At 41.4% G+C, this 25660-nt stretch overlaps 4 protein-coding genes across 5 annotated transcripts in view; all 4 read left to right on the forward strand.

The window, feature by feature from the left end:
• The window catches only part of map3k22 (mitogen-activated protein kinase kinase kinase 22), a 37239-nt gene extending 33224 nt beyond the window's left edge, over positions 1–4015 (forward strand). Inside the window, exons 17-18 of the mRNA XM_068581875.1 lie at positions 950–1127; positions 1893–4015. Coding sequence (XP_068437976.1) covers positions 950–1127; positions 1893–2121 — 407 coding nt within the window. The 3' untranslated portion in view covers positions 2122–4015. The remainder of the gene's footprint in view (positions 1–949; positions 1128–1892) is intronic.
• A 781-nt stretch (positions 4016–4796) lies between these two features.
• cry-dash (cryptochrome DASH) lies at positions 4797–10122 on the forward strand. The gene is made up of 14 exons (XM_068581934.1): positions 4797–4942; positions 5616–5788; positions 6217–6310; positions 6415–6545; positions 6665–6813; positions 7262–7350; positions 7460–7533; positions 7638–7727; positions 7838–7917; positions 7997–8056; positions 8158–8315; positions 8485–8604; positions 8777–8953; positions 9599–10122. Exons 1-14 carry the CDS (start codon positions 4880–4882, stop codon positions 9704–9706), a joined length of 1566 nt encoding a protein of 521 aa, XP_068438035.1. The 5' UTR covers positions 4797–4879; the 3' UTR covers positions 9707–10122.
• A 360-nt stretch (positions 10123–10482) lies between these two features.
• Positions 10483–13642, forward strand: myd88 (MYD88 innate immune signal transduction adaptor). The gene is made up of 5 exons (XM_068582039.1): positions 10483–10884; positions 11189–11320; positions 12102–12279; positions 12709–12800; positions 12893–13642. Exons 1-5 carry the CDS (start codon positions 10572–10574, stop codon positions 13045–13047), a joined length of 870 nt encoding a protein of 289 aa, XP_068438140.1. The 5' UTR covers positions 10483–10571; the 3' UTR covers positions 13048–13642.
• A 597-nt stretch (positions 13643–14239) lies between these two features.
• The window catches only part of oxsr1b (oxidative stress responsive kinase 1b), a 36889-nt gene continuing 25468 nt past the window's right edge, over positions 14240–25660 (forward strand). Inside the window, exons 1-2 of one of the 2 annotated variants that reach the window (XM_068581727.1) lie at positions 14240–14761; positions 22595–22707. In XM_068581727.1, the coding sequence (XP_068437828.1) occupies positions 14692–14761; positions 22595–22707 (183 nt within the window). In that variant the 5' untranslated portion in view covers positions 14240–14691. The remainder of the gene's footprint in view (positions 14762–22594; positions 22708–25660) is intronic. The other variant, XM_068581728.1, reaches the window with a different exon arrangement.

Raw genomic sequence — 25660 nt, forward strand, 5'->3', positions numbered from 1 at the left:
GATATATTAGGCTTCATGCTGGTGAAATCGGCCAGGCTAAAAATGTCCAACGCCGGATGGAAAGGTTTTAGTTTGGCTGCCTGTACGGCGGTGGCCAAAAAGAGTTTAAAAGTACCGTCTGGTGGGGAAAGAAGATAGTAGGTCTCACAGGACGCAGGCAGGCCCTGTGAGAGTAAATACGTGGGTGGGATTTTCCACTTAAAAATGCTCTTCAAGTGTAATATACGGTGTGTGCTCATCTCACCACACAACAGCTCTTCTGTATGCAGGAAAAGAGCTGTCAGCGCGCGGCGGTTTTTGGTAGAGCTTGGCATCGCAGCCGTGACATTAGACTATAAAATGTCTGCGAATTTCATGTTCCAAGGAGCCAAATAAAGCTTTAACATGATTAATTAGAGAGTCTCACATTCTCAAAACAAATGTACAGGCAGTGGAAACGGCTTTAAAAATGTATGTTGTCTCTCAATCTCTTTTCTACAGCTCGCCATCTTACAGTAGGTGTGGAGAGTGAGTGGCGTGTCCATTAGTCACTGATCAAACGAATGAAGGAAACGGGATGGACACAGCTACGTGTTGGAAAATTACTAAAGAAGGGGGGACGGGTGTTGGGGTTCGATCCACTTGGAGAAGACAGTTGATTAAATATTTAATTTCCTGACTTGCGTATACCAACGGAGCCTTTCTCCAATGTGAGAAAAGTATTTGTGGCGTTGAGTCAGTGTTGTGTTTGTGTGAAAACTGCTAAAAGGTATACTTTGGCTACGTCACCACAGACTTGTCAAGCCATAGGAAAAGTTTACCTTTCCCCTGAGGTTGTTTAGTCAGTTGAAGCGCTGGCACATGCTCCTTGCAACCGCACCACATTCATGAAGTATCCCTTCAAGGATATTGACAGTCCTCAGGAGACCCTTTTGAAAAAGTCTGAGCTCATTTTGTTTCGTTCCACCAGGTGCGAACATCCTGAGAGACTCCTCAGGTAACGTGAAGCTGGGCGACTTTGGAGCCAGCAAACGTATCCAGACCATCTGCATGTCTGGTACGGGAATCAAGTCTGTCGCTGGCACCCCCTACTGGATGAGCCCGGAAGTCATCAACGGGGAGGGCTATGGCCGCAAGGCTGATGTATGGTAAGGAATCAAATCAGATGGCGCTGTAATGAGGCCCAGAGGGGATATTAGACTGCTGCAGCACAAAAATATTTATTACAAGCAGAAAAATACACAACCGCAGTTAAGGCAATAAAGTGACCTCAAGGAATGGATGATAAAGCAATATATACAGTCCTACATAAAGCAGTCACCAGGACATGGATGCTTTCTTGAATGTGAATTACAAGCACAGGAATATTAATTTATCTTGGTGAATGAATCAACATGAAAACCTGTAAAAATATAATCAAATGCAGTAAATAGTACATTTGTAAAGTTTATGGTGAGATTACCGTGATCTGCATCCGGAGCACGAGTACCATGAATATGACTACTGGTACTACAAAATGTTAAATTAATATGACCATGTTATATATTGATTGATACATTAGACTCTTGCTTTTTCGATCACTGTAGTAATTTTCCAAAATAATTCTCTGTTTAATAATTCTCTGTAAATAATGCTGGTACAATGCATGTTGTAATACCTTTTTTTGGCATTGGCTTACATGGTGTACTTCATGTGAGCCAATGCTGGTGACCGTTCAATTAAAATATACTGTATTACTGGGCAATAAAATCAGCTGTTTATTTCATGTTGTTGTGTTCAACCACAAGTATACAGAAACATAAATGCTTAGAAACACCCCATTAAACTACATGTGAACTAATATTTGATGCGTCTGTGATTAAATCAAATGTCCTGACGATAAACCAACTCTTCTTGCTGTTGTTTATCCTCAGGAGCGTCGCCTGCACCGTTGTGGAAATGTTGACCCAGAAGCCTCCATGGGCTGAGTACGAGGCCATGGCAGCCATTTTTAAGATCGCCACCCAGCCTACGAAGCCCATTCTTCCAGACAGCGTGTCCGACGCGGGCAGGGACTTCCTGCGGCAGGTGTTTGTGGAGGAGAAGTGGCGGCCCACTGCAGACGGGCTGCTCAGCCACCCGTTCGTCCAGGGCTGCTTCTGAGGCTCGCGAGCCCCCTTTCCCCCTGCCTGCGAGACCTCTCGGCACCTCACCTCCCCGCCAGTCTGCCCCTCTTCTCCTCCCCCGTCACCAGGGCTCAGCATCACTCCAGCTCCCTGCCCTGCCATCTATCACCAGTGTCTGCCTTGTCAGGACTCCTGCATCTCTCACCAACTAGCTCAACCCGGATTACTCACTGAGAGGCCAGGTTGGCTGCTGCCGGACCCCCTGAGTCCTCACGAGGTGTCGCAGCGTTTTGCCCCAAGAGGGGACGGAGGAGAAAGCACTTAGCAGTCTCACAAGCTACAGACTGCTGTCCTTTAACAAGAGCAGAAAGAGTGACGCGAGAGAGCAGTGACTTCTCAAGCTTTCTGGGTCCTTACGCTCATTTACTGCCGCAGAACAGTGTCTAGGTTCGGCCGGACGCTACGTAATCGTGACCGACTGGTAACATTGATCACATATGACAGCACTGTAAGTTAGTCATCAGCCTCAGTTAGCTGTGTCTGAAATTAAGATGGTAAATATTTTTATATGACATACAATAACACATGTAAAGTCATCTCAGCCGATGGCTTTTCTATTATCACCTGAAAAATGTAAACATATTGTTGTCAACGCCTTACAATAAGAATTTGTAAGTAAGAATGTCTTTATTTTTTTTATTTTTACATCTTAAAGGGTTAAATTACCCAACTTTCATGGCACTCAGAACCCCATTTTAGAAGGATTGCAAGTGTTGCACTTTTGATGTCATGCATTGAAACGTTTCCAACATGCAGGATAATCAACTGAGATATTTTTCTATTTTAAAACATTTTTTATATCATTTTCAAAAAGGAGAATTGTGTAGTATGACAAGAAGAAAAGAACCAAACTTTTGCATCAGTTGTGCAATGTCTATTAAGCAATACCAACACTACTGTTGGAGTCTGTGACATCCATTCCAGCTTCCCATGCAGTGAGCCTTCAGTCCATCGTAAAAAGTGGCCAAAGAAAAGTTGCAGAAACTTCTGGCTAAGTTAGTGCAGTATTAGTCATGTTGGTTTCGTCACCTCAGAGCCCTATAGCCTTTTCTATGTTACGGCAGCTTCGTGCACAGTAGGCTTGCACAGACCAAATCAGATGCATTGACGTCACATTGTTAGTATGAAAACTTATGGAATTAGATTGAAGTAAGCATCTCGTTTACATGTTTGTTGTAACTTCAGAATGAAGACAGTCACCCCACGCCTTCACTTTGCTTTCCACACTATATGAATGGGTCACGTACTGACCACCGGACCGCACAACTCTCCCTGTGTGATTATCAAGTGAGATAATACTACAAGTCGCCAAAAAGGGTCAAGGTGGAATTATGGAGCTAAATGCTGTATTCTTAAAAATGGCGATGAGATGAAAGATTAAGTGGGGATTTTGATGTTGGAGGTGTCCTGGCTAGCTGTAATACAGTGGCACTTAAAGAATGATCAAATCTTTGTTCGACCCTTGTCAGTGCCTTACCTGAATCTGCTTGTAAACACAAATGTTCACTGCGAAAGCAGGAAGCTTCTTAATAAGGTGAGCAGCTGTTCAGTAGAGAGCACGCACAGGATTTGCTGAAGTTCTTTTTATATGGAAAAAAAAGATTATACTGTAAATACATATTGTTCTGCACTTTTGTATGAAATTTCTTTACATTATATACAAATCTATTTGATGAAATAGCTACGTTATACAGTAGATTGTACTGTGATTTAGGCAGGAGTATGTATACTTGTCTCTTTGAGAACTGGTAGACAGTATGAAAAGGATGGGAGGCTTTCGATTGGGACAGAGTTTGTTTTGTCTTAATGACAAAGCCTTGAAACATGAAATGTATCAAGTCGTTGATCTTTTGTACATTTAACTTAATAAATCCAAGGTCTAAGACTATTTCCATGTGTCATTTTATTGTGTTTTTTGTGATCACAGTTTTATCCACTCTTTTATATATATATATATATATATATATATATATATATATATATATATATATATATATATATATATATATATATATATATATATATATATATATATATATTTATATTTATATATATATATATTTGTCATCGCTATCTTATGTTTATATATATATATTATAATCTGTTATGTTTATATATATAATCCAATTAAAAACTGCAATCCAATTTAAACATTCTAATGTTTTAATTCTGCCCTAAAAAAAGAGAATTCATGATAATTGTTTAGCTCATAATTGTATTGATGTATTAATGATACCACTAATGCTTCAAAATCCCCTCTTGCCGTTGCCTTTTCTTTCTTTTAGTTTCAAATGGACAGTAACAGTTTAAGTTGACAATAAAATGGATTCGATTTAATATCCACTCACTGGACACTTTATTACACTTGTACAATCCATAGAAATCAATGTGTGTATATATATATGATGCATTTTGACAGTGTAGTATTCCTAGGTGTACTGAAGGTAAACATATGAGTCACTTCAGCAAACAAAGGAATTCGACACACTGTAAAAAAAAATACTCAAGTAGTTCTGCATCAGCTACATAATGTGGCATGGTGTTGGTACAACTGTGTACAGATATACACTACAGCGTGAGCCAGCTGTTGAACAAGCGTCTTACAAAACCTGACGTTTTGTAACAGCGTATCTGACCACGTGACTGAGCCTCTCCGCCCGAGCAGCAAGCACCGAGCACCGGGAGGACCTCTGACACCGAGCACAGCAGCTTTAGCCACACTGTAAACCATAAGTATGTCTACCTCCCGTACAATCATATGCTTACTGAGAAACGACTTGCGTCTTCACGACAATGAGGTAAGTACGACTATGAATCGCTTACGAGCCTTTACGGTGATGACGTCATGTCGTTATTTAATTACAGAGCACCTATTTAACCGACACGTAAACGTGTCTGTTGCAGGTTATGCGCCCGCGTGTACTATTTGCGTTGTCACCGTCATTACAACATGTTCGGGATATTATTTAGCTACCGCTAGTATGTTTGCGAATTAGCATCAAGTTAGTTTTGTTTTGCAACAACAATACTACTTCCGGTCTGTATTCGTTGAGAATTTAAAAGCCGCTTCTTCACAGTTAAATGTTAAATGTATGACAAATTATACTTAAAAAACAATCACCCAATCTGCCTGGCATCGTAAAACAAAAACTGTGGGGCTTCAGTCAGTCAGGAGGATGTTGACATCTTCATGTAACGTTACGACTTCCGGTTGTTATTTTCAAAGTAAAATACATTGTTTTCAAAACTAAAAAAAGAAAAGGCATTCGTTTACTATTTTTGTCTTTGAAACTGATGTCAGGTTATCTATTTTTTACATAAGCTGACATGATAGTGTACTTACAGCAGCCTTATTTGTAGTTTCAAAACATTTTGCTCAAATAACTAAATTGACTGTTTAAGTGTTTGTTGCAATTAGGCCATGATTGCTTTTCCTTCATATTTCCCATACTTTGTACTCTTTACATGCAGCTTTTCCACTGGGCTCAAAGAAATGCGGAGTATATTGTCCCACTGTACTGCTTCGATCCCAGACATTATGTGGGAACGTACAACTACAACCTACCAAAGACTGGGCCTTTCCGCCTGCGCTTCTTACTGGAGAGTATCAGGGACCTTAGAAGCATAATGATCAACAAGGGCAGGTAACTAAACAGCTGTTTGTTGACCGGTCTCCTTATATATAACCTCAATGTGTGTGTCCTTTTCTGCTTTATTTATGTTGTTGAATACATTCACTGTTTAGATCTGTCTTTGTTATAGAATTAAAAACCCATAATTGCTACACAAGATTTAAAAGTGATCATGAACTTATGTATCATGTTATTGTTACACACACATTTGGTACAGACCTTGCCCTCAGATTCTTAGGATTTAATGGATTCAGTTGCAACAGGATCAGGACACACCTGAGCTAAGAGAAGGTTATGTTGATTTTAACATGGGTCCCGCACACACTGTTGCCATCATTTTTTCAGGACAGTAATGGGGAAGTTACTAGCTCTCTAGCCAGGATGCAGCTTGCATGTCCTGGGACTTATTTAGTGTGTATATGTGTATTGGTGTGTGACAGCAACCTTGTGGTGAGACGAGGTAAACCGGAGGAGGTAGTTGCAGAACTCATCAAGCAATTGGGCTCTGTCAGCACAGTGGCGTTCCACGAAGAGGTAGTTTTTAGAAACATTCTTTCTCTTATTGAAGTGATCCCATCTCAGTTGCATCCGCTTGTGATTTTGACAGTTGTTACTTCATGCATGCACTTATGTTCCAGGTGGCCTCGGAAGAACTGAATGTCGAGAAACGAGTGAAGGATGTCTGTGCACGGATGAAGGTCAAAGTTCACACCTGCTGGGGGTCGACGCTGTACCACAGAGATGATCTTCCATTTCACCACATATCCAGGTGAGAAAGGATATGGTTTGCCTGGGACAAAGCATCCATGTTCTGCTTGACGTCCTGTTTTTGATTCTGGCAGTTTTGTCTGAAATGCAGGTTAAGAACATTTCTCTCTGGTTCGATAGGCTGCCTGATGTGTACACTCAGTTCAGGAAGGCAGCGGAGACCCAGAGCAAGGTGAGGCCTCTGCTCCCAACTCCTGAGCAGCTGAAGCCTCTCCCCCAGGGGTTGGAGGAAGGAGCCATTCCTAAAGCAGAAGACCTGGAACAGACGGGTAAATAATGTATTATGTGCTCTATCCAAATGGGATTAATTCATACAATCTTGCACTTTATCTTTTTCGTCTTTGTGTTCTGTGAATTTGCTTAAGTGTCTATCAGTATTACAACAATACATTCCTGTGTATTTATTTTGGGTGCTTATTAAATTGACTTTTGCATAAATGTCTGTACATGCTGCTGGCAATGAGGGAGCACAAAGTGCTCATTTCATGCAGCAGCTCTATTAAGTAAATCGACACTGCTGCTACTTTCAGAATTCAATAGGCACACTGCTGAGCACAGATTTCCTCATTAAGTGCCGGCAAGCGAGCCGACCGGCTCGATTTCCGTGTACCAGATGAAGCTTTCATGATTCTGCGTGTCTTAATGCACACCGGGGACAATTTAACATATATGAAATCAGTCGGATGCTAAAATTCTTTTCTTGTTTTATCCTCCTAGAGCCTTTGGCTGATCCTCGCTCAGCCTTCCCCTGCAGTGGTGGTGAAAGTCAAGCTCTGGCCAGGCTCAAACACTATTTCTGGGACACTGTGAGTACAACATTATTATAAACAGGCACTAGTTTGCTGCTTACAAAAAACAACAACTTATAAGGTGATGTATTATAGGTGTCATAAATATATGTTTTCTGTTTTGTAGGATGCAGTTGCGACCTACAAGGAGACTCGTAATGGCTTGATTGGGATGGATTATTCAACTAAATTTGCACCTTGGTGAGTGTTATTGAATAATTTCCTCTACTGCTGAATGCGTACAAGAGTTTTATGCTCCATTCCTATAAATATGTCACTCACGGTGCTCCTCTGGCGTTCTGCAGGCTGGCGATGGGTTGCATTTCACCCAGGTATATTTATCATCAGATCCAGCAGTATGAAAAGGAGCGAACAGCCAATCAGAGCACATACTGGTGAGTCTGGAGATGAGTGAGATTCAAAACAATAGAAATGTAATCTACTCAATCATAGGCCATTATTTAGTCATTACCAATACAAATGTGTCTTCATTGCTGTCTTTCAGGGTCATTTTTGAACTTTTGTGGAGGGATTACTTCAAGTTTGTAGGCGTCAAGTATGGAAACAGACTGTTTCAGATCAAAGGTCAAAATTAGCACATATTCAACAAATCATTTTTTAACACACCGTAAATGAATGTAAATCTCATAGTAATTTTTCGCAGGACTTCAAGACAAATCTGTTCCATGGAAAAAGGACATGGGGCTGTTCAATGCTTGGAAAGGTTTGCATCATGTTTCCTCGTAGTTCACAAAATGTTCTTTATTGAAAAGGTAAGTGGTGTTTAAATGGGTGCAGTGCAGCTGAACTTGTGCGTCATTACAGAAGGACGAACAGGAGTGCCCTTCGTGGACGCCAACATGAGAGAGTTGACGATGACCGGCTTCATGTCCAACAGGGGGCGGCAGAATGTTGCTAGCTTCCTCACGAAAGACCTGGGCCTGGACTGGAGGATGGGAGCGGAGCTGTTTGAATACCTTCTGGTAAGTCGGTTTCAAGATGGTTTTGAATAAATACATGAAAATGATTTGTACTTTTAATACATGGAATAAATGTATCTATTTATTGACAACTACCTGAGTCTTTTTCATTGTATATTGAGATAACAATACTCACAAGAGCCTTGATCTCTTCATTTTTAATTTTCCAAAGATCGACCATGATGTCTGCAGCAACTATGGCAACTGGCTGTACAGCGCTGGCATCGGGAATGACCCCAGAGAGAACAGGAAGTTCAACATGATAAAGCAAGGCCTCGACTACGACAACAATGTATGTTTGAGATAAACCCCCGACTTGTTCATTTCCCTTTTTGACTTTTGTTTTGAGCTTGCCAATGTTCGCTGTCACACGAAGGCGACGGAACCAGGAAAATGTGAAGGAAGCCGTGATGGCGAGATTTCAGTCACTGATGGGTTTTGCGCTCCACGCGCCTCTGTTTCAGGGCGACTATGTGCGGCAGTGGGTTCCTGAGCTGCAGGGGATCAAGGGATCCGACGTGCACGCGCCCTGGACCCTCAGCACCGCTGCGCTGTCGCGTGCGCATGTGTCCCTTGGTGAGACCTACCCCGCCCCCATCGTCATGGCGCCTGAATGGAGCCGACACACCCACAAGAAACCGGTGGGTGTTTGAGAAAAGGGAAGTGGACAGTGTGATGAGTTGTTGCTGCTAGGAAAGCATTTACTACTGCACATACTAGGTTTACAGTTTTGTCAACTTAGATATTTTACTTTGTACCTCAACTTCACGATACAGCGTGATATATTATACTTTTTATCTGACTGATTTTGCCTGAAACAATATATGATAAGCTTGTAAATACTATGTATTGTTTGATATTAAACCAGTGGCTCACAAACCTTTTTTGCTTGCCACTCCGTACAAAAGTCTCTCAATAGCAGTTTCACCGAGGAGAAATTTTCCCTATGAACTTCTCAAATTGTTTAATTTAAGATCAAAATTATAATAAAAATGTCAAATGTAGTAGTATATCACTCACATGACCATGTTTCTGCATGGTACTTTTACTTTTGATACTTAAGTAAAAGTTAATTATCAGCAACATTCACTTCCTAAAGTATGGTTTTGAATGCAGTATTTCTTGTAAGGTCTATTTATACATAAGTAAAGGATCTGAATACTCTGCGGTCAAAAAGAAAAACTAACAGTTAAAACTGTAAATGGAAAAAAAACAGGAAATGTTGCTTCTGTCTTCTTTTAAAACATCCCAGTGAAGGCAAATGTATGTTTTCCTGTTGTTGTCAGAGTGGCTCAGGGCCGTCACCCAGAGGAAAGAAGGGCCCATCTCACACTCCCAAACAGCATCAGGACCGTGGCATTGATTTCTATTTCTCCAGAAGCAAAAACCTGTGAACCTGTCTGGAAGCAAACACTGGCCATGTGGACGGATGCTTAAGAGGATGGAAGCTCGAGTGACGCAAACTTGGACTGTTACTGTACATTTTGTGTTGCGCACTGTCGTGTTTATTGAGGGAAGTTGTTCAATGAGGATTTGAGGAAATGCACGTTCTGCTCGAACACTAACATGTCTGATCTATTTGCCATCAGCTCTGGGGATACGTAGCCAAAATAAAGTGCCTTTTATGGAATTGTTTCCTATTAAGATTGCAACAACTGATTCAGCCACAGTGTGGTCTTTAGTTTGATGCAGTGGAACATCTATCTGCTGTTGCTTTCGTGCAGATAGTTTTATTTTCTGACCTTTTCTTATTCATGTCTGTTTGAATGTGCAGTTGTTTAACCTTTTTGTATTCGTTTTCAGAGGTATCTGTGGCAGTTCTCAAATAAAAAAGCTAAGTTAAGAGATTTTGTTTGCATTGTATATCACAAATTCATCAAGGAAGGAAATAGAGCCGATCTGTCAGTGGAAAACTTAACGCGTCATGCAAGAAAAGGGAACAAAAACACCTCAACACAGATGAACTATATTTCCACCAATAATATTCCTTTAGTTCCCACTATTACAAGCCGTTTCACGCATCAATAATAAATATATTGCTTTAGTTTCTGGGTAAGCGATAACACCAAAATAACAACTCTTGTGCAAGCGCGCTTCAGTGTCTGGAGGTACTGTAGCTCCTCCCCCACGTGACGCAGCATGGCATCACTTCCTCCTGTTGCCACTGACAGGTAGGCTGTGGACGCTGGACTTTCCTCGCAATGTTCCCCCGTTTTGTGTTTTAACGAAAGCCTTCTCGTCTCAAAACAACTTTGCAACATGGCTTCTTGCTGCGATTCAGAATTCGACTTGTGGACGATCCCGCTCATCGCGTTGAATATGAGCGTGCGGAAGAAGTTGGGTCTGTACCTCAACCCCAGAAACGCAGTGGCCGCGGACTGGATGGCAGTTGCGGAGACAATGGGCTTCAATTACCTGGAGATAAAGAACTACGAGGCGGTAAAAAGTCCCACCGAATCGGTGTTGGAGGACTGGCAGGCCCGCTGCGAGGACGCGACGGTCGGGAAGCTGCTGTCGATCTTGGAGGAAGTGGAGAGGAGAGACATCGTGGAGGATCTGCGTCCTCTGATGGGTGCGTTGGTGACATTTGGAAAGTGGATTTAATGAATGAAATGCGTATCTCATTGGTGCAGGTGCCCGACACAAGAGGTGCTAAACTTATAGTGTGAGTCTGTTTGCATCGCCCTCCTGCCCATGTACGCTACTCCAGGAAGTGATTCACATGTTTGAACTCTCTTATTGAAAAATCTCCGGGATTTCAAAACATTTGTACTAGAAAAAGAACATCTGGATCAACTTATTTTATGTGTGTGTGTGCGTGCGTGTGTTTGTGTGTGCTGTATGTACATGCACATCTTTTTTTTTTCCCCTACCAGACCAGGATGTCAGGAAGTATAGCGAGAACCAAAAGAAGAACGCAAAGCTCCCACTTCAGGTGGCCGTGGTGGACAGCTGTTACCCTCGCACATCAGAGAGGGTTGGCCTCACCCTGGAGGATGACCCAGAGGGTCAGTGTTTGTGTTAAAACATTTACAAAATTGCAAATTTGATTATATCCAATATTTTTTTACAACTTTAAACCAGTCCCCCCCCTATTGTTGTAATATTGTACTTTTAGCCTACTACATTCATCTGACAAGACACCAAAGTATATAACAGTCCAACCATGTTATATCACTCTAAATTAGGTCATTTTGGATAATGACTACATATTGCAGATGAAATGTAAAATATATTTAGATGATATTGTTAATACTTTTGCTTAATTAAATGACTGGCCTACTTCTTCCACCTCTGGTAATGAGAAAATTGTTGGACATTGTTGGTTTACTTGAGTCTGACTTGTTAGAGCGTGAGTGCACAACTGTTGTCTGTCCAACTTCAAGAGAACGGATTATAAGTAGAAACCTTCAATAATTAGAATTACTTAAGTTGCCAACAATCAATAGTTTCCAGTGGTTAAAAATGAATTCCTTGCGACCCATCAGGTTCTCCATGACAAGTCTCCATGACCCCCTAAATGTCATGTGGTGACAAAGATATTATAAATTAGAGACTTTGCAACGCAGTCATCGCAGCACCTACATTAGTTCAAGTCAGATTTGAGATAGTAATAGGAGCATTATTTTCTGCGCAGGAAAAGCTCAGACACGTTTTCTAATCTGAATCTCTGTAATCACTCGTGGCTGCACAGCTGCGTCGTCGTGTGGTTTCCTCATCCTGCTCATGTTTTGCTTCTGTGGAAAAAAATATGCGTGATTGAATTGAATCTAACTGAATTGAATCCAGGTGCTCCTGAGCGGTTCGATGCATTCATCTGCTACTGCCAGCAGGACTTTGTGTTTGTCCGTGAGATGATCCGTGAGCTGGAACAGACGGAGTTCAAGCTGAAGCTGTGTGTGTTCGACCGAGACGTCCTACCAGGCTCCTGTGTGTGGAGCATCACGAGTGAACTCATTGAGAATAGGTATCGGCACGTGCTCACCATGTTTGTTCTGTTTATCTGGCCGGTTCAAACAAACAGGGAGGTCAAAGCACAGTCATGTTTGCGTGATCTTGTGCTTTTTCGGTAGTGTTGGCGTGCAACACTTCGTATTGCAGCAACACAGACTTCTGTGTGATGTGAACCAGGCCTGCTGCTTATTTACAGTTTATAACGCAATACATTCTACCTTTTTACCTCTGTTAATTATCTGTATCGGGGAAAACATATGAAATGGAAAGTTCCCAGACACAAAATACTTAAAAGTTTCAGTTGCGGCAGAAAGCTAAACTTGTTTTTCTATTTCTACTATAAACAGTTTCATTTTTAATTTACATAGAGCAAGAAATCAAAGTTGTCTGTCTGAAAATCTCCCTAATTTTTACATATGCTATTATGTGACCATCTGTGCAGGTGTAAGAGGATGGTGGTGGTGATTTCTGATGAATACCTCGACAGTGATGCCTGTGACTTTCAGACCAAGTTTGCTCTAAGTCTCTGTCCCGGTAAGTTGCATTTATGTACAGCTTTCTTTATCCGACATATGCCTGTGCATGTGTGGAACTTACTTTTTCACTCTCTCTCTCTCTCTGTTCAGGAGCTCAACGTAAACGGCTTATTCCGGTGATCTACAAGCCAATGACGAAGCCGTTCCCCAGCATCCTACGCTTCCTCACCATATGCGACTACACTCGGCCTTGCACACAAGCCTGGTTCTGGACACGACTGGCGAAAGCTCTCTCACAGCCATAACCATAGTCAATTGTGTTTTAAAGGGTCCTTTTTTATTCTATTAGAGCGGGTTTGGATAATGACCAAATGTATATACTATTGCTTGTGATCCACGTCTTGCACAACACATACTGAGTTTATACGATAGAGAGTGTATTATGGTGGAAACTATCTGTGTTTACTATGAAGATGACATAGTGATTTCTGGATATTGTCTCTATGAAACTCAAGCTTTACAAGGATGCCAAATATCAGCGAAGTTCTCATTGCACACAGCCATTATTGTGTTTGAAAAAGAACACAAGTTGTGCCTGTAACTGTGTTGTATCTATGTGTGGAGGATTGGTGAACAGGATGTGTTTTTTTTTCTGGGGCAGTCTGTTTCAAATGTTCTATGATAGATCTGTGTTTTTTTCTTTGCACTGGCCACTTCCTCTTATGAGTCAACTTTGAGGTGAGATTGTAGCTTAAAAGGAAGAGATATTGTGATTGTCTTCCACTTGTTCAATTTGACTGACTGCTGACACCTGCCTTTCTCCTGTCTGTCTGTCTCAATGTATTTACATTTGATTTTGTACTTTTGATATTGTCTTTTCAGAACAGTTTATTAAAGTGAATTTATGCTATAATGAATAATGTTCTTAATATCATTTCCTCCAAAAATAAGGGCATTTTCCTTTTTATGTAAAAAAAACAAAAAAACAAAAAAACATTTGGACTGTACCAAAAGCACAATATGTTCTGATCTTCTCCACCAAGTGTCACGATTGTGCAAGTTATGCATGTTATACAATTAACCAACAGAGGTGTCGCTAATTGAATGTTGTAAAAAAAAAGATTCGGTACATTTTACAGTTAAAGCATGAGCATCCAATCATAGAGCAGTGTATGCGTGTACTGTCCAATCAGAGGACAGGATGGTCCTATAGCAACACGCCTCATTTTACACGTTTACTTGAGCTACAGTGTGCCCCGAGTAAAGCCTGTCAGGTAGAACTTCTCAACCCATTTATTGATTAAACGTGCACAAATGAATGACATTGTCGTGGGTTAGGAAGGATCGAGAGCGCTGTGAGTTAATATTCGTAACACATTTGTTTTTGTTTTTTGCTTTAGGAGAAGAATGAAAGCCTGCGAGGCTGAACTCTAGGCAAATATTAAATCACACGTAGAGCAGCCCGCCATTAAAAGTGTGGCGGAACCGAAATGCTTGAGTCGCTTTTTGGGCAACTTTCTCCTATAGGTTTTTTACCCCTTTTACTTCATATTTGCACACTCGTTGAAGCACCAGCTTTTTCTCGGAAAGTAAAATTCACAGATACAATTTTGGGCAAACGTCTGATGTTTGTAGCTTACATTATTAATCCGTTTTTGTATTTTTGGCACCGCTAGTTTCCTCCTGAATGACTATTCTGAAGCTATTCTGCGGTCCCACACTCAATATGTCCGCCGGGGAGGTCTACGTTTGCTCAGTAGGAATGCGGTAGGCGGGGCCGCTACGCTCGTGTCAAACTTTGGGAATGACAGGAGTGCTGCAGGATTCGATAAGAAGGGGAAGTGTCGCCCTTGTTGGTCCTGTTTGGATTACTTTGACTTCTTTTTACACCCAGTCTTTGGATTCACCAGCTTTCTGAAGATAGGACGGCCTCAGCACACTCCTCAGTCATGTCGGAGGACCTGAGCTCCCAAACCTGGTCCATCAACAAAGATGATTACGAGCTGCACGAGGTGATTGGTATGTGATCCTTAGTTCGTTATGCTTAACGTATGTGTCAACCGACATCATTTTTGCCATTGGCTTCATAACGAGGAGGCTCGTCACGGCAGACGCAGGCTCCGATATCTCCCGAGTGTAAAGCGAGCAGAAGGCATCTTCTTCTTCTTACTCTGGAGCGATGTTAGGTTCGTCACATTTGCCAACTTGGCAATCCAAGCCGGGCGGGTGTTGTGACTTGTGACATGTTTCGAGGGGAGACCGGTTACCCCCGTCCGCTGGGGCTGTGCCGAGGTCGTAAACGAGCGTCATAATAACGTTACTGCCTTGTGAGGCGCGGACTATTTGCTGGAGAGGAGTATGTGGACAGCCAACGTTAACGTTATATATATATATATATATATTGCTTATATATATATATATATATATTGCTTATATATATATATATATATATATATATATATATATATATATATTGCTTATATATATATATATATATATATATATATATATATTGCTTATATATATATATATATATTGCTTATATATATATATATATATATATATATATATATATATATATATATATATATATATATATATATAATCTCTTTTTATTAGGGAGTGACACTGTACTGTAGTCTTAAATGCTAAATCATATCAGCCACCACTGACAGAGACACTTAAACTGTGTGTTGGCGTGTGCATGTTCACACACAGTCCCAATTAAAATACAGTTCACTGGATATTCAAGCACAGAACTTTTTTTTCCAAAACACCCGTGTTGCTAGTGCAGAGTCCAGAGATTATAGACTTCCTTCCCGAGTAGGGTATCGTTTCGGGCGATTTACTGCCTGAATGAATCCAGTTATGTTCCAGTTCGTCTGTAAGTTGTTTTTTTACAACACAATAATTGCTTTGCATGTCCACATTTCCTCCAGTGTGACAGGAGGCTTGTTACACCTTTCCTGTGCCATGCTCAGCCTCGGGGTGTCCAGAGAATGGCTTTCAGGTTGACTGGCCTCAGGAATGACGGCAATTACTTTGGAGGTTCTGAATAGTTCCCCCACCATAAATACCTGACACTGTCCTACCTTTGGATGACTTTGTTTCCTAAGTAGAAGGAGAATAAAGAAGAGTATTTACCATACAAGTAAAGTATTGTCCCCGCAAATCAGTTAGTTAGTGCCTCTGGTTTACTTTATCTAAGTGCTTCCTCTACAGGGAATCTGTGTTTATAGAGGGTCCATTCTGCTGGGCCTTAATGAACCTTTTTGTATATTTGTTTTTTAAAAGACTTGGCTTTAACTGTAACTCATTTCTACATTCCCATCTTAGAAAGTTGGCACCCCACAAAATAACGCCCTGAAAGTTTTGCATGGACACAGATAAAGCCTCCCTTGGATAGACACCAGTTCTGTGGCATTTTCCTACGCAGCGTGCACCACAAATAGTCTGTATAGGTAGTGCGGCTGTTTCAAGGTTGGACTACATTATGGGTAAATAGGTAAATTACAGAGGAACTGATAACCAGTTGCACCATTAAGTCTGAAGGAGTTGGTCTGCCTTGTTTAGCGTCTAAATTAGACTCAAGAACACGTGAACACAAGTTAAACTAGGAAACTCTTCCTGTTTGGCATCTGCTTCTGTTCAAATTCAACCGGGCAAACACTCTCTCTGGATCTCTCTCTCTCTCTCTTCTCTCTTCTTTCTCTCTCTGCGTCTCCGTCTTTACTTCATCTTCCCAACACTGCTTCAAAAGTTAAGTATTAGATCAGAGTTGATGCAGTTGTCTATTTCATTCCTCCAACTACTGTAGATTGGTGAATAGGTAAAAACAATCAGCTTTTTTCCCCGAACCCTTTTGTTTAGTTCACAATGTGAAAATATTAGAGAATAGTCTTTTACTACTAATGGACACGTTGAAGCGTTCTTGCTGTTCTCATTATGTAGACGGGAGATCACACTAAATCAGAGTCCCTTCCTCGGGTTACCAGCTTGACATTTGCCGTCAGGATTTCCCTCAACATATTGCCTTTTTCTAAATCACAGGAGTGAATTGAACTATTCTCGGAAAAAAAATCATGAGATAGAAGCCTCTGTAGGGAGAATTTGGTAACTCAATTTGCCAAAGAAATTGTTTGAGCTTTTAGGTCTGTAGCGTGGGTTATTGTTTGGGTGGTATATTCTCGAGGTTGCAAAGTCAGGGGTGGGTGGTAGTGCTTTGGAGTGTGTATTCAGGGAGGAGGGTTTGTAAACACGATTATGAAAATAGTTTTTAATTTAGATTTTTCTCAGATTGCAACGCCAAGCAGGACATGTTTGTCTCTTTAGCATGACTTGCAGTGGTACTGAAGTTTTTATGGCTTAAAGCATCACTGATTGAAAACAAAGGTCTGTTTTTTTTTTATATTGGTCATTTTTAGCCTGTTAACGTCCCACCAGAATGTGAGATACGGTACAGCGTATCCACATACAAATTGCAACTGGAGCTAAGAGGCCTTCCTGTTTTCCCAGCACAAAGTGCAAAAACAAATCCTTTGGTTCTATTCAGGTCACAATAGCCCAAGGCGATGTCATCAAATTGTGTATTTTTTTCTGACCAACACTTTAAAACCAAAGATATTCAGTTTGTTATCACATCTGAAAAAGAGAAGCAGAAAGTCATTTTTCGCTATACTCGTCAATAGAGTGAGTTACAGTTTCAGTTCTACGTGTTACGCAGTATTTAAGCCCCTTTAACAGGTCCTATGACCTACGGGAAGCTCGCGGACTTAAAGCCACCAGAAACCTTTCGGGAGATGTATGATGTTGCCTAAAGCACAGCTGAAGGTTGGTGGTTTGAGGATGGCCCTGCATACCCAGCATGCCCAGCAGAGCTATTGTTTTGGTAACTTCCCCAGGGAAAGAGGACTTGTTATGACATGGTTCACGCCCACTTACTGGACAGAGCCCATAGGAAGAAAAAACACAGCTTGCTTTCTCATTCTGGATCAGACTTCGGATCATTCTTGTTGGCAAATGTGGACAGGGATATTTCTGCACCCACTGTTTGTATCCACGGGCAACCATGTTTCCTCCTTGTTGCGTATCCTGTCCCTCAGATGGTTAAAAAAACATAGGGGATTATGTTGTTGCAAACTCATCAGAATTGCAAGCAACAACTGGGCAACATTTCTTTAAATTTTATGTCAACTTCAAGTTTAGGCCAGATAGATTTTTTTGAACATTGCAGGCTGTGATATCCGGGGAAAAAATGCAATTGTTTTCATGTGTGCACATTTGTCATTGTGACTTTGAATAATATGTTGAATGTCAGCCAGGTATGCAGAGGAAATGTATTAAAAGACGATTGACGTCAGCGCCAAACTGGCCTGGTGAGGACAGGAAAGAGAAACTGGGAGGTGCTGCCACTGCCGGTGACCTCCTCCATTGAGGAGCTAATTCAAGTACATGCTAATCGCATGTAATATTGTTATATGACAAAGTAACTGGAACAGTGGATATTCTGTCTCGACCTTCCCAAGTCTAATACCTTAACCTCTTCATGAGGCCAATATTAGCTTGTAATGTGAGGTATCATTAGGAGGATTCAACATCTCATGAGCAAGAACTCTTTAATGAAACCTTGAAATTTAAAGTGCATCTTGTGCATCCATTTAAAAGCTCTTTGAGCTGCTGTAATAGTTTATGATTAAATGAGCTGTATTTAACATTCTGAAAATAAAATGGCAGCAAGCAACCTGTTTGTTTTTCTTTCCATAAAGATGCAGTGGAATAACGTCTACCTGAGCAGAGAAGGACGGCGCTCTCCCTCTGTGTTTCTCAGTCGGCCTTTTCGCCATCGTCTGCCCCGCTAGCCGTAAACCGCCGGCTGGCATTCGCCATGTTGAGAGCCAATTGAAATGATCCCAATCTCGTATCTTGCACCTTCAAGTGCAATGCCGTGGCTTTATCTGCGCCCTTAGTCGTCTTTTTTTTCTCTTTTGCGATCTATCTTTTTTAATAGACTTCACAGAGCTGCAACCGAAAAGGAGGAATGCAAACATTCCACACTCGTACGTCAACTTCTTAAAGAGCAAACATGTCAGCTTGCGGGTTAAAGAGTCACTGTGTATGTAAACATGTTTTTTTTTTAACCCTTTAAACTAAACAATATGTCTGTATTGTGATGAAACGCATATATGCTGTTTACTAAAATGTATTTTATAAGAATCTGCATTACATGAAATTGGCTCAAAACGGCATCTACTACTTTGAATAAGCCCTAACTTTACAAGGCGATCTTGACATAATACAAAGTAGTGTTTTAGCAGTTTTGCTGGCGGGGTGGGATTCTTGTCTCTTTTATGGTCTAATAAATAGTAAATCCATCAAATCCATCAAATTCAGTACTACATGCCATATTGCTGTTTTCCAAGCTCGTCACAAAAGGAAGCTGGTTTCCTCTTTTTCTGGTGTTCAGTGGGTGGATTAGGCTCAGACCTGGGGGTGAAGTCACACTCTAATGGCAAACCCTCATGGAGATTTATAGCTAAACAGTTATCTTCATAGTGAAGAAAAAAATCTGACATGACCCATTCACAAATTGGCAGGTTATAGTGGAATACTCAGGGGACTTGTTTTGAGGAAACATGCTTACAGAAAACATTGAGTGCTTTTTCCAAAGATCATGATTGTAGTGTCAATGTTTTCCCCACAGAGTGATCAACCCTGTGTGCAACCGTTTCCACTATCTAGAGTACACCTTTACATCTCAAGCTGCAGTAGTTTGCAGGTTTCTTAGGTTTTTAGAGGTTTTCTTGACATGCTTCGGGGTTTTATTTGGCTTCTGACACAAAAACGGAGAAAGAAGAAGAGCAGGTTTCTTTCTCGAGACTGTTTATCTTAAAATGTTAACAACACTATAACAAATTAAATTGAATTAAAATGGAAAAAAAAACAAAGTCAAACATGGCAACAAATTGAAATCAACAAACCAAAAAGGGCCATAACTTGATATCCTTTGGCTACGTCAACACACCTTATTTTCAGCTGACAGCTGGCTCACCTTCATTTGATTTCACCTAATGTGGTAACTTAATATATAGATTTGATTTAGCCCTCCACTTTCCAAAACAAGTCAAATCTTATGTCTTTCCCTCTGAATGAACGTTCAAATAGGTTTTCAAATCTGTTCCTGATTCCTGTTCTGTTTGTAATCTGATCATTTATTAAGTAATTTACAAAAGATAAAACTAAACCGACTGCATGATCTGCAGCCTTTATGTCTGTGCCAGACTGTTTAGCAGATTAGACGTCGGCCGGACTTTTTCAAAGCTCTGGCGCCGCTGCAGCGCTCGGCTTTTGTGAGGATGTCTCTTTTGTGTGCTTCCTCCCAGTTCGGATGGCGAGGGTGGTGATGATTTTCGTCTGTGAGAATGGTCGAGACGTGACAATGTGTGGCTTATTTTATAAGATAAGACGGACTACGTGCCCCCCGTGTGCATCATAGCATATTCACTGAATTTACAGCTTTGGTTAAAACCTCAAAGGAAATGTGAAATGCTATTTAATAATCATGTCGTTGTGTCTAAATATTAGAACCACGACTACTCCGATCAGAGTAATTGTGCTACAACAGGAAGTAGGAAATATCCACTTTGTTTGTGATATTACAGACACGCATACATGAAATAGGTCTTCTGCATGCTTTTCAGCAGCCCACTGGTAGCAAATAGGGGGTTCAGTGTCTTGCTCAAGGACACTTTGACATTCAAACTATGGGATGACCGGGGATCGAAGCAGGTACTTTGTGGTTGCAGGACAACCGCTCATACGTGAGCTATGAGCCACAGCCGCCCCTCAAAGCACAAGGGCTGCGTTTCCTCGATTTTCCAACCGGCCATTGTTCAGTGAGTCTAATTGGCTTGCAGGGACTTGGTGCCCTTTGACCTTGTCTGCAGCAAACTCAACAAGCTCCCCTTTTTTTTCATCCTCCACACACACATATAAGCACATATGCTCTGCAGCTTGTCCAGCCACCCCTGACGACTGGCTGTTTGTTTGTTTGGAGGAATTTACACTTCAACGTGCGCAGGGCAACTGGTTTTCTGTGGTCGGGCCAAGGCTGAGCTCCTCATCACTGGCCAGCCTCCAGAGGTTTGTTTGGTATTGCTGCTGGTCGAGGTGCTGGGGAATATATATATTTACAGCCCTGTTCAGCCCTTTAGTTTTGTGCAATGGCGGAGTGAGCTGCGATTACTTGGATGCTGGAGAGTTGAGCAATGCCAGCAACACGTTGTCAGAGATTTCCAGTCAATAGATGGCCCCCACTACAGCTGTAAGGAGGAGGCGTTCACATATGGGGCTTTAACTGACCGTTACTGTCTATCAATTACAGGAAATTACAAGGAAATTGAAATTTTATTGGATTATTTTCGAGGACAAGAGTTTGTGGTTAATCTCAGTCTTTGGTATATCAAATAAGTTTATGCTGTTTTGTTCTCTGAGTCTTTCATATGGCCTGAAGTTATAATTATCTTAAATGAAAACAGTTGAATAAAAAGCTTATATGTCTTTTGGGACAGCTTTACTTTTTAATTAAAATCAGAGAACAGTTTTTATTTCTTGAATATAGCTCCTTTTTTTTTTTTTTAAACCTCCATACGCAACTGGCTCAGTGAAATCTCCAAACAATGAGCACTTTGTTAATATTCGGGCATTGCTATGAAGAGGCAACAGTAGGTGAGGAAAAGCTTACTGGGAGGCGGACCGACTCCTCACTCACTCACCAAAGCCAACCTGTTGCCAGAGGACAATGTGCTCCCAGCATCGCTCATCATCGCGTGTACTCCGGGGATCTTGTGCAAACCGCTGTGCGTGTGTGTGTGCGTGCACAGCGTTAAGTAACTGAGGGGACAGTGAAGTGACCTCTCACGAACAGGAACAACGGGCGTACCTCCGCTGGGGAGGATATTACAAGCTTCTGCTCTGACAATCACACATTATTCAAAATAGAGATTAGCCCGCTGCTGGGGGATTTATGATTTAATCAGATTATAATCTATGTGTTGTTTGCTTGTACATTTAGAATAGAAGTTGAGGTGTAAATTAGCATAAATCTCCCACTGATAGACGGTAGGTTCTAAGTCTTGATTAATTACATGCATATATAAAATTGTATTAATGGTAATATTGTTCAATTGTGATTCATACTTTTATTTTTTTTTTACCTTGTTTGTCTTTTATTTTTTTAACACAAGCTTCATTGCAGTTCACTACATATTCCATCTGTGGATCTTTGAATCTTCCCGGTTTTAGAGCAACAATCATGTTCTGGGTTGTGGTATTAGGAGCTTTATAGACTGATTTCTAGATTTTCCAGATCCAGAACAAAATGTTTGTACAGTGTAAGGACTGTGTTAGTCCTCTGCAGGTTGGCTGTGGAAGTCTGGCTTAGCAGAGCCACCGGCCCCAATCAGACCCGCTTCATCAGGCAGGATTTGGGAAAGCTGATTCATAATTGATGAACAGACGGTTAAGCCGTGCCAAAGAGAAATAGGATGAACTGTCAAAGCAGAACTCCGCTTAACCTTCTTGAACTCCGGAAGATTTAAAAGTGATGCTAAAAGTTAAGTTTATTATCCTGAAGTAGCCATTATTTTTGGTTGTAGACAGGGGTTAATGTAGGGCCAAACACTTAAAAGAAGCTTGGGCAACCTAAGGATGTGAATATGACCTGAATTAAATGTGCTGTATGTGCCAACGTTTTCGTTTCTACAACAGCACTAACAAGTCATTTTTTTTTGTTTTTCCTCAAATCGCAATGAATCATAATCAACCTTATAATGTTGTTTTCCTGTCTGTTTTCAGGGAGCGGGGCCACAGCAGTGGTTCAAGCGGCCTACTGTTTACCACGTAAGGAGAAAGTGGCCATCAAACGTATCAACCTCGAGAAGTGCCAGACAAGTATGGACGAACTCCTGGTAAGAGACCCACAACACTGCTGAGTAGATGCGTATTAAACTGAAGCTCCAACTGCAACTGAATATCCCTCATTTTGGTCCGCTGCAGCCGATTAAAAACGTCTTAGCGGTAAAGTTACATCAATGGGAGAGCAGACGGGATAGCAACCCGCTCGTTTCACGTCTCGTCCGAGCGGCCAAACAAACTTTTAGCAGTCCACCGCTCACGTCAGTTCGCCGGCTAGATAGCTAATTAAGTTAGCTGCTCAGCTGCAGCTCATTAACAGCTCGTTAACATACCTGTAAATGCCACTTCGGCCGAGTTGGATGCTGGTGCGGTGGTCCTCACTCGTCAATACCGCTATCAACACGCTGTCTGCCGATGACACGCAGGCGACAGTGCAAGTTTATTTACCTTGTCTTTCGTTCCCTGTGGTGTAACGCTGGCCCTCTATCAGCCTCCCAGCTGTCAATCAGACACCAACACGCCCCTCCAGCCGGCTTTAATGTAAATTACATTCCAGATTCTTCCCCAAAGACCTTTTCTTTCCCTTTCATTTTGACTACTAAAAAGTGATACAAACTATACATAAAAAGAAAATTAAAAACACATTATCTTTGGCCAAAAAAGGGATGACTACATGAGATGTCAGTTGGCCTTGGAACGTTTTTGTGACCATGGGGCTCGTCCCTCACAGCACCAGATTTCCTTTCGGGCTTTGTTTCTGTGGTCTATATGCGCGAGCGTGGAGTGAGTTCCATCTCTGCTTTTCATTACTCGGTTTTCTCCGAGCCCCCCTCCAACCTTCCCCATCACTTCAAACACTGCTCTGGTTGTTCGCCGAAGAAGGACTCCACTTACTGCCAGGAAACTATTAGACCAACGTGGGACATCTTCCTGAAGGCCGTATGGGGTCTTTATGCCCTCCAATGCAATCTTGTGCCGCAGCTCTGTACATCATTTACCGTTTGACATGTGCTTTACGACTTAGCTCAAGCGGTGGAAGGATTACAGCAGGCTCCTCTGCAGAGATGATCAGGTGCTCCTTTGTGACATGTGCTTTGGAGATGGATAGGAGTTTCTTGGGCACAATATAGAACAGTGCATGTTAGCTGCTCATAACCTTTTTGTTGGTGTCAGGTTTTGGTCTGACACTAAGAAACAAGCTGTTGTTAGATAAGACAAGAAGTGCAATTGGTGGATTTTTCAATCCAAAAGTCTGCAAAGATAACTTGTATCCTGCAAAGCTTATACGTGTGCACGGCAGATCGCTGCTCGAGATTTCTCACAACTCACTCGCAATACCAAACTGAGGGAGAGCCCTTACCCACCCCCCAAAGATTTTTGTAGGATGAATCAGGGGAGCGCTGCTCCTGGATTCCCGGAGCGGGAGGTCACATGGAATACATCAAGGTCGGATTTCCTGCCTGTGGTCGACCCCCCTCCAATTCCACAGCTTAATGGGTACCAAGTCAAACAGCGAGGATGTATCAAATTGAACCCAGAAGCAGCTTTAAAAGAGAACGCCATAAGTTTGAAAGAAGCACGTCTTTCATCTTGGCTGTGAAATTCGTGAATGTCAGGACAGCCATGATCTGTCCTGTCTCGTGTGTCTCCATACGCAGTGGCATGTTGTAGTTATTCCTGGCATAGCAGTTTGACAGACAGGCGCTTTCGAGGGACTCGAGCTAAATGAGATGAAGAGGTTTGTTTACAATTTCAGTGTGTTCACTTCAAGTATCCTCTTGCGAATTTACACAATTGTTACAATTATTTGCGTTAATTATTTGTTGAAACTTAGGAAAGTCAGTAAAATACTTATCGAAAGTCAGTGGTTAAAAATGGTGGTTAACAGTAGAGGAAGTCTAAATCACGCAAAAGGAAGTGATAATTGTGTTCTCAGCATTAGGATCACATTTTCATAGGTTCCCAAATCTATTGCAGATTGGCACTTGCGTGTGCGTGTTTGTGTGAGTGTGCGCTGCAGTGTGATTGGGTCACAGTGTGTGTTAGGCTCTGAATAACTGATAGTGACGTAACATTGCTTATAGTGGCTTCTCTGTGCTTCTGCCATCAGTGTGATTCTGTGGCACCAGTTTGTGACCCAGCACTGTATTCGGCTTGTGACAATAGATCATTTATCTTTTGCTTAGTTTCAAGGTCCTCCGACTCGCCAAACACTGCTAAGATAGATAATACAGAAACAAATATGGTATTATGGCATGGTCTATTTCCTGGAGAACCGCTATGGAATGTGAAAGCTAAACTGATGGGGTTTGTAGGGTGTCAATGTTAATTAATAAACCCAGAAAAGTGAGTTTTACTTCCTAAATAAACTATTGTGACTTCACTTATGTCAAAATGAATGTCCTATTCAACTTTTTACTTCTTTATTTCTGCACAAAAAGGAATTTGACATGACATGTTGGAGTGATATCAGTCAAAGGGGACTGACCCTATGAGCCGATGGGATTACAATTTGGGAGGGACCGAGTTTTACTAGATGGACATAATGGGTCTATAATGACATCAAAATCAGTTCATACGGTAGAAAAAAACTCTTTCATTGACTGTTTGCTGTTAAATTGAACTTTAACCCTTACCCAAACCAAGAATAATAGAATAGCAAACGCAACAGTTACTGCTCAGATATATTTCTTATTCTTAATTGTTGATTTAAAAAAAAAATCCTATCTGATGCAGTGAAGGGGGAAAAATATAATGTGCTAATGGAATGCAGTTTATGAGTGCAACACAGATAGTGATTATTAAAAGTCTCTTGACAATCATGTCCTACACAGGTCAGATACCAGGACTGAAGTCGCACACACAGAGACTGAAGGCTCGACTTGAGACTCATCCTCAAAAGAATTGAAACATTCATTCATCATTACATAATTTTCCACATTATGGATACACCCGTTCCAGCTGTGCTTCTCACTCTACACAGACACACACACACACGCACACCCC

This window comes from Clinocottus analis, unplaced genomic scaffold, assembly GCF_023055335.1.
Source record: "Clinocottus analis isolate CAN_PGR_092001 unplaced genomic scaffold, fCliAna1.0.p SCAF_18, whole genome shotgun sequence".
Lineage (NCBI taxonomy): Eukaryota > Metazoa > Chordata > Actinopteri > Perciformes > Cottidae > Clinocottus > Clinocottus analis.

Coding starts and splice junctions, on each gene's coding strand:
- cry-dash (XM_068581934.1), top strand. CDS start 4,880: ATGTCTACCTCCCGTACAATCATATGCTTACTGAGAAACGACTTGCGT. Junction 6,814..7,261: donor AGAAGACCTGGAACAGACGG/GTAAATAATGTA, acceptor TTATCCTCCTAG/AGCCTTTGGCTGATCCTCGC. Junction 7,351..7,459: donor AACACTATTTCTGGGACACT/GTGAGTACAACA, acceptor TCTGTTTTGTAG/GATGCAGTTGCGACCTACAA.
- myd88 (XM_068582039.1), top strand. CDS start 10,572: ATGGCTTCTTGCTGCGATTCAGAATTCGACTTGTGGACGATCCCGCTC. Junction 12,280..12,708: donor AGTGAACTCATTGAGAATAG/GTATCGGCACGT, acceptor CCATCTGTGCAG/GTGTAAGAGGATGGTGGTGG. Junction 12,801..12,892: donor TGCTCTAAGTCTCTGTCCCG/GTAAGTTGCATT, acceptor CTCTCTGTTCAG/GAGCTCAACGTAAACGGCTT.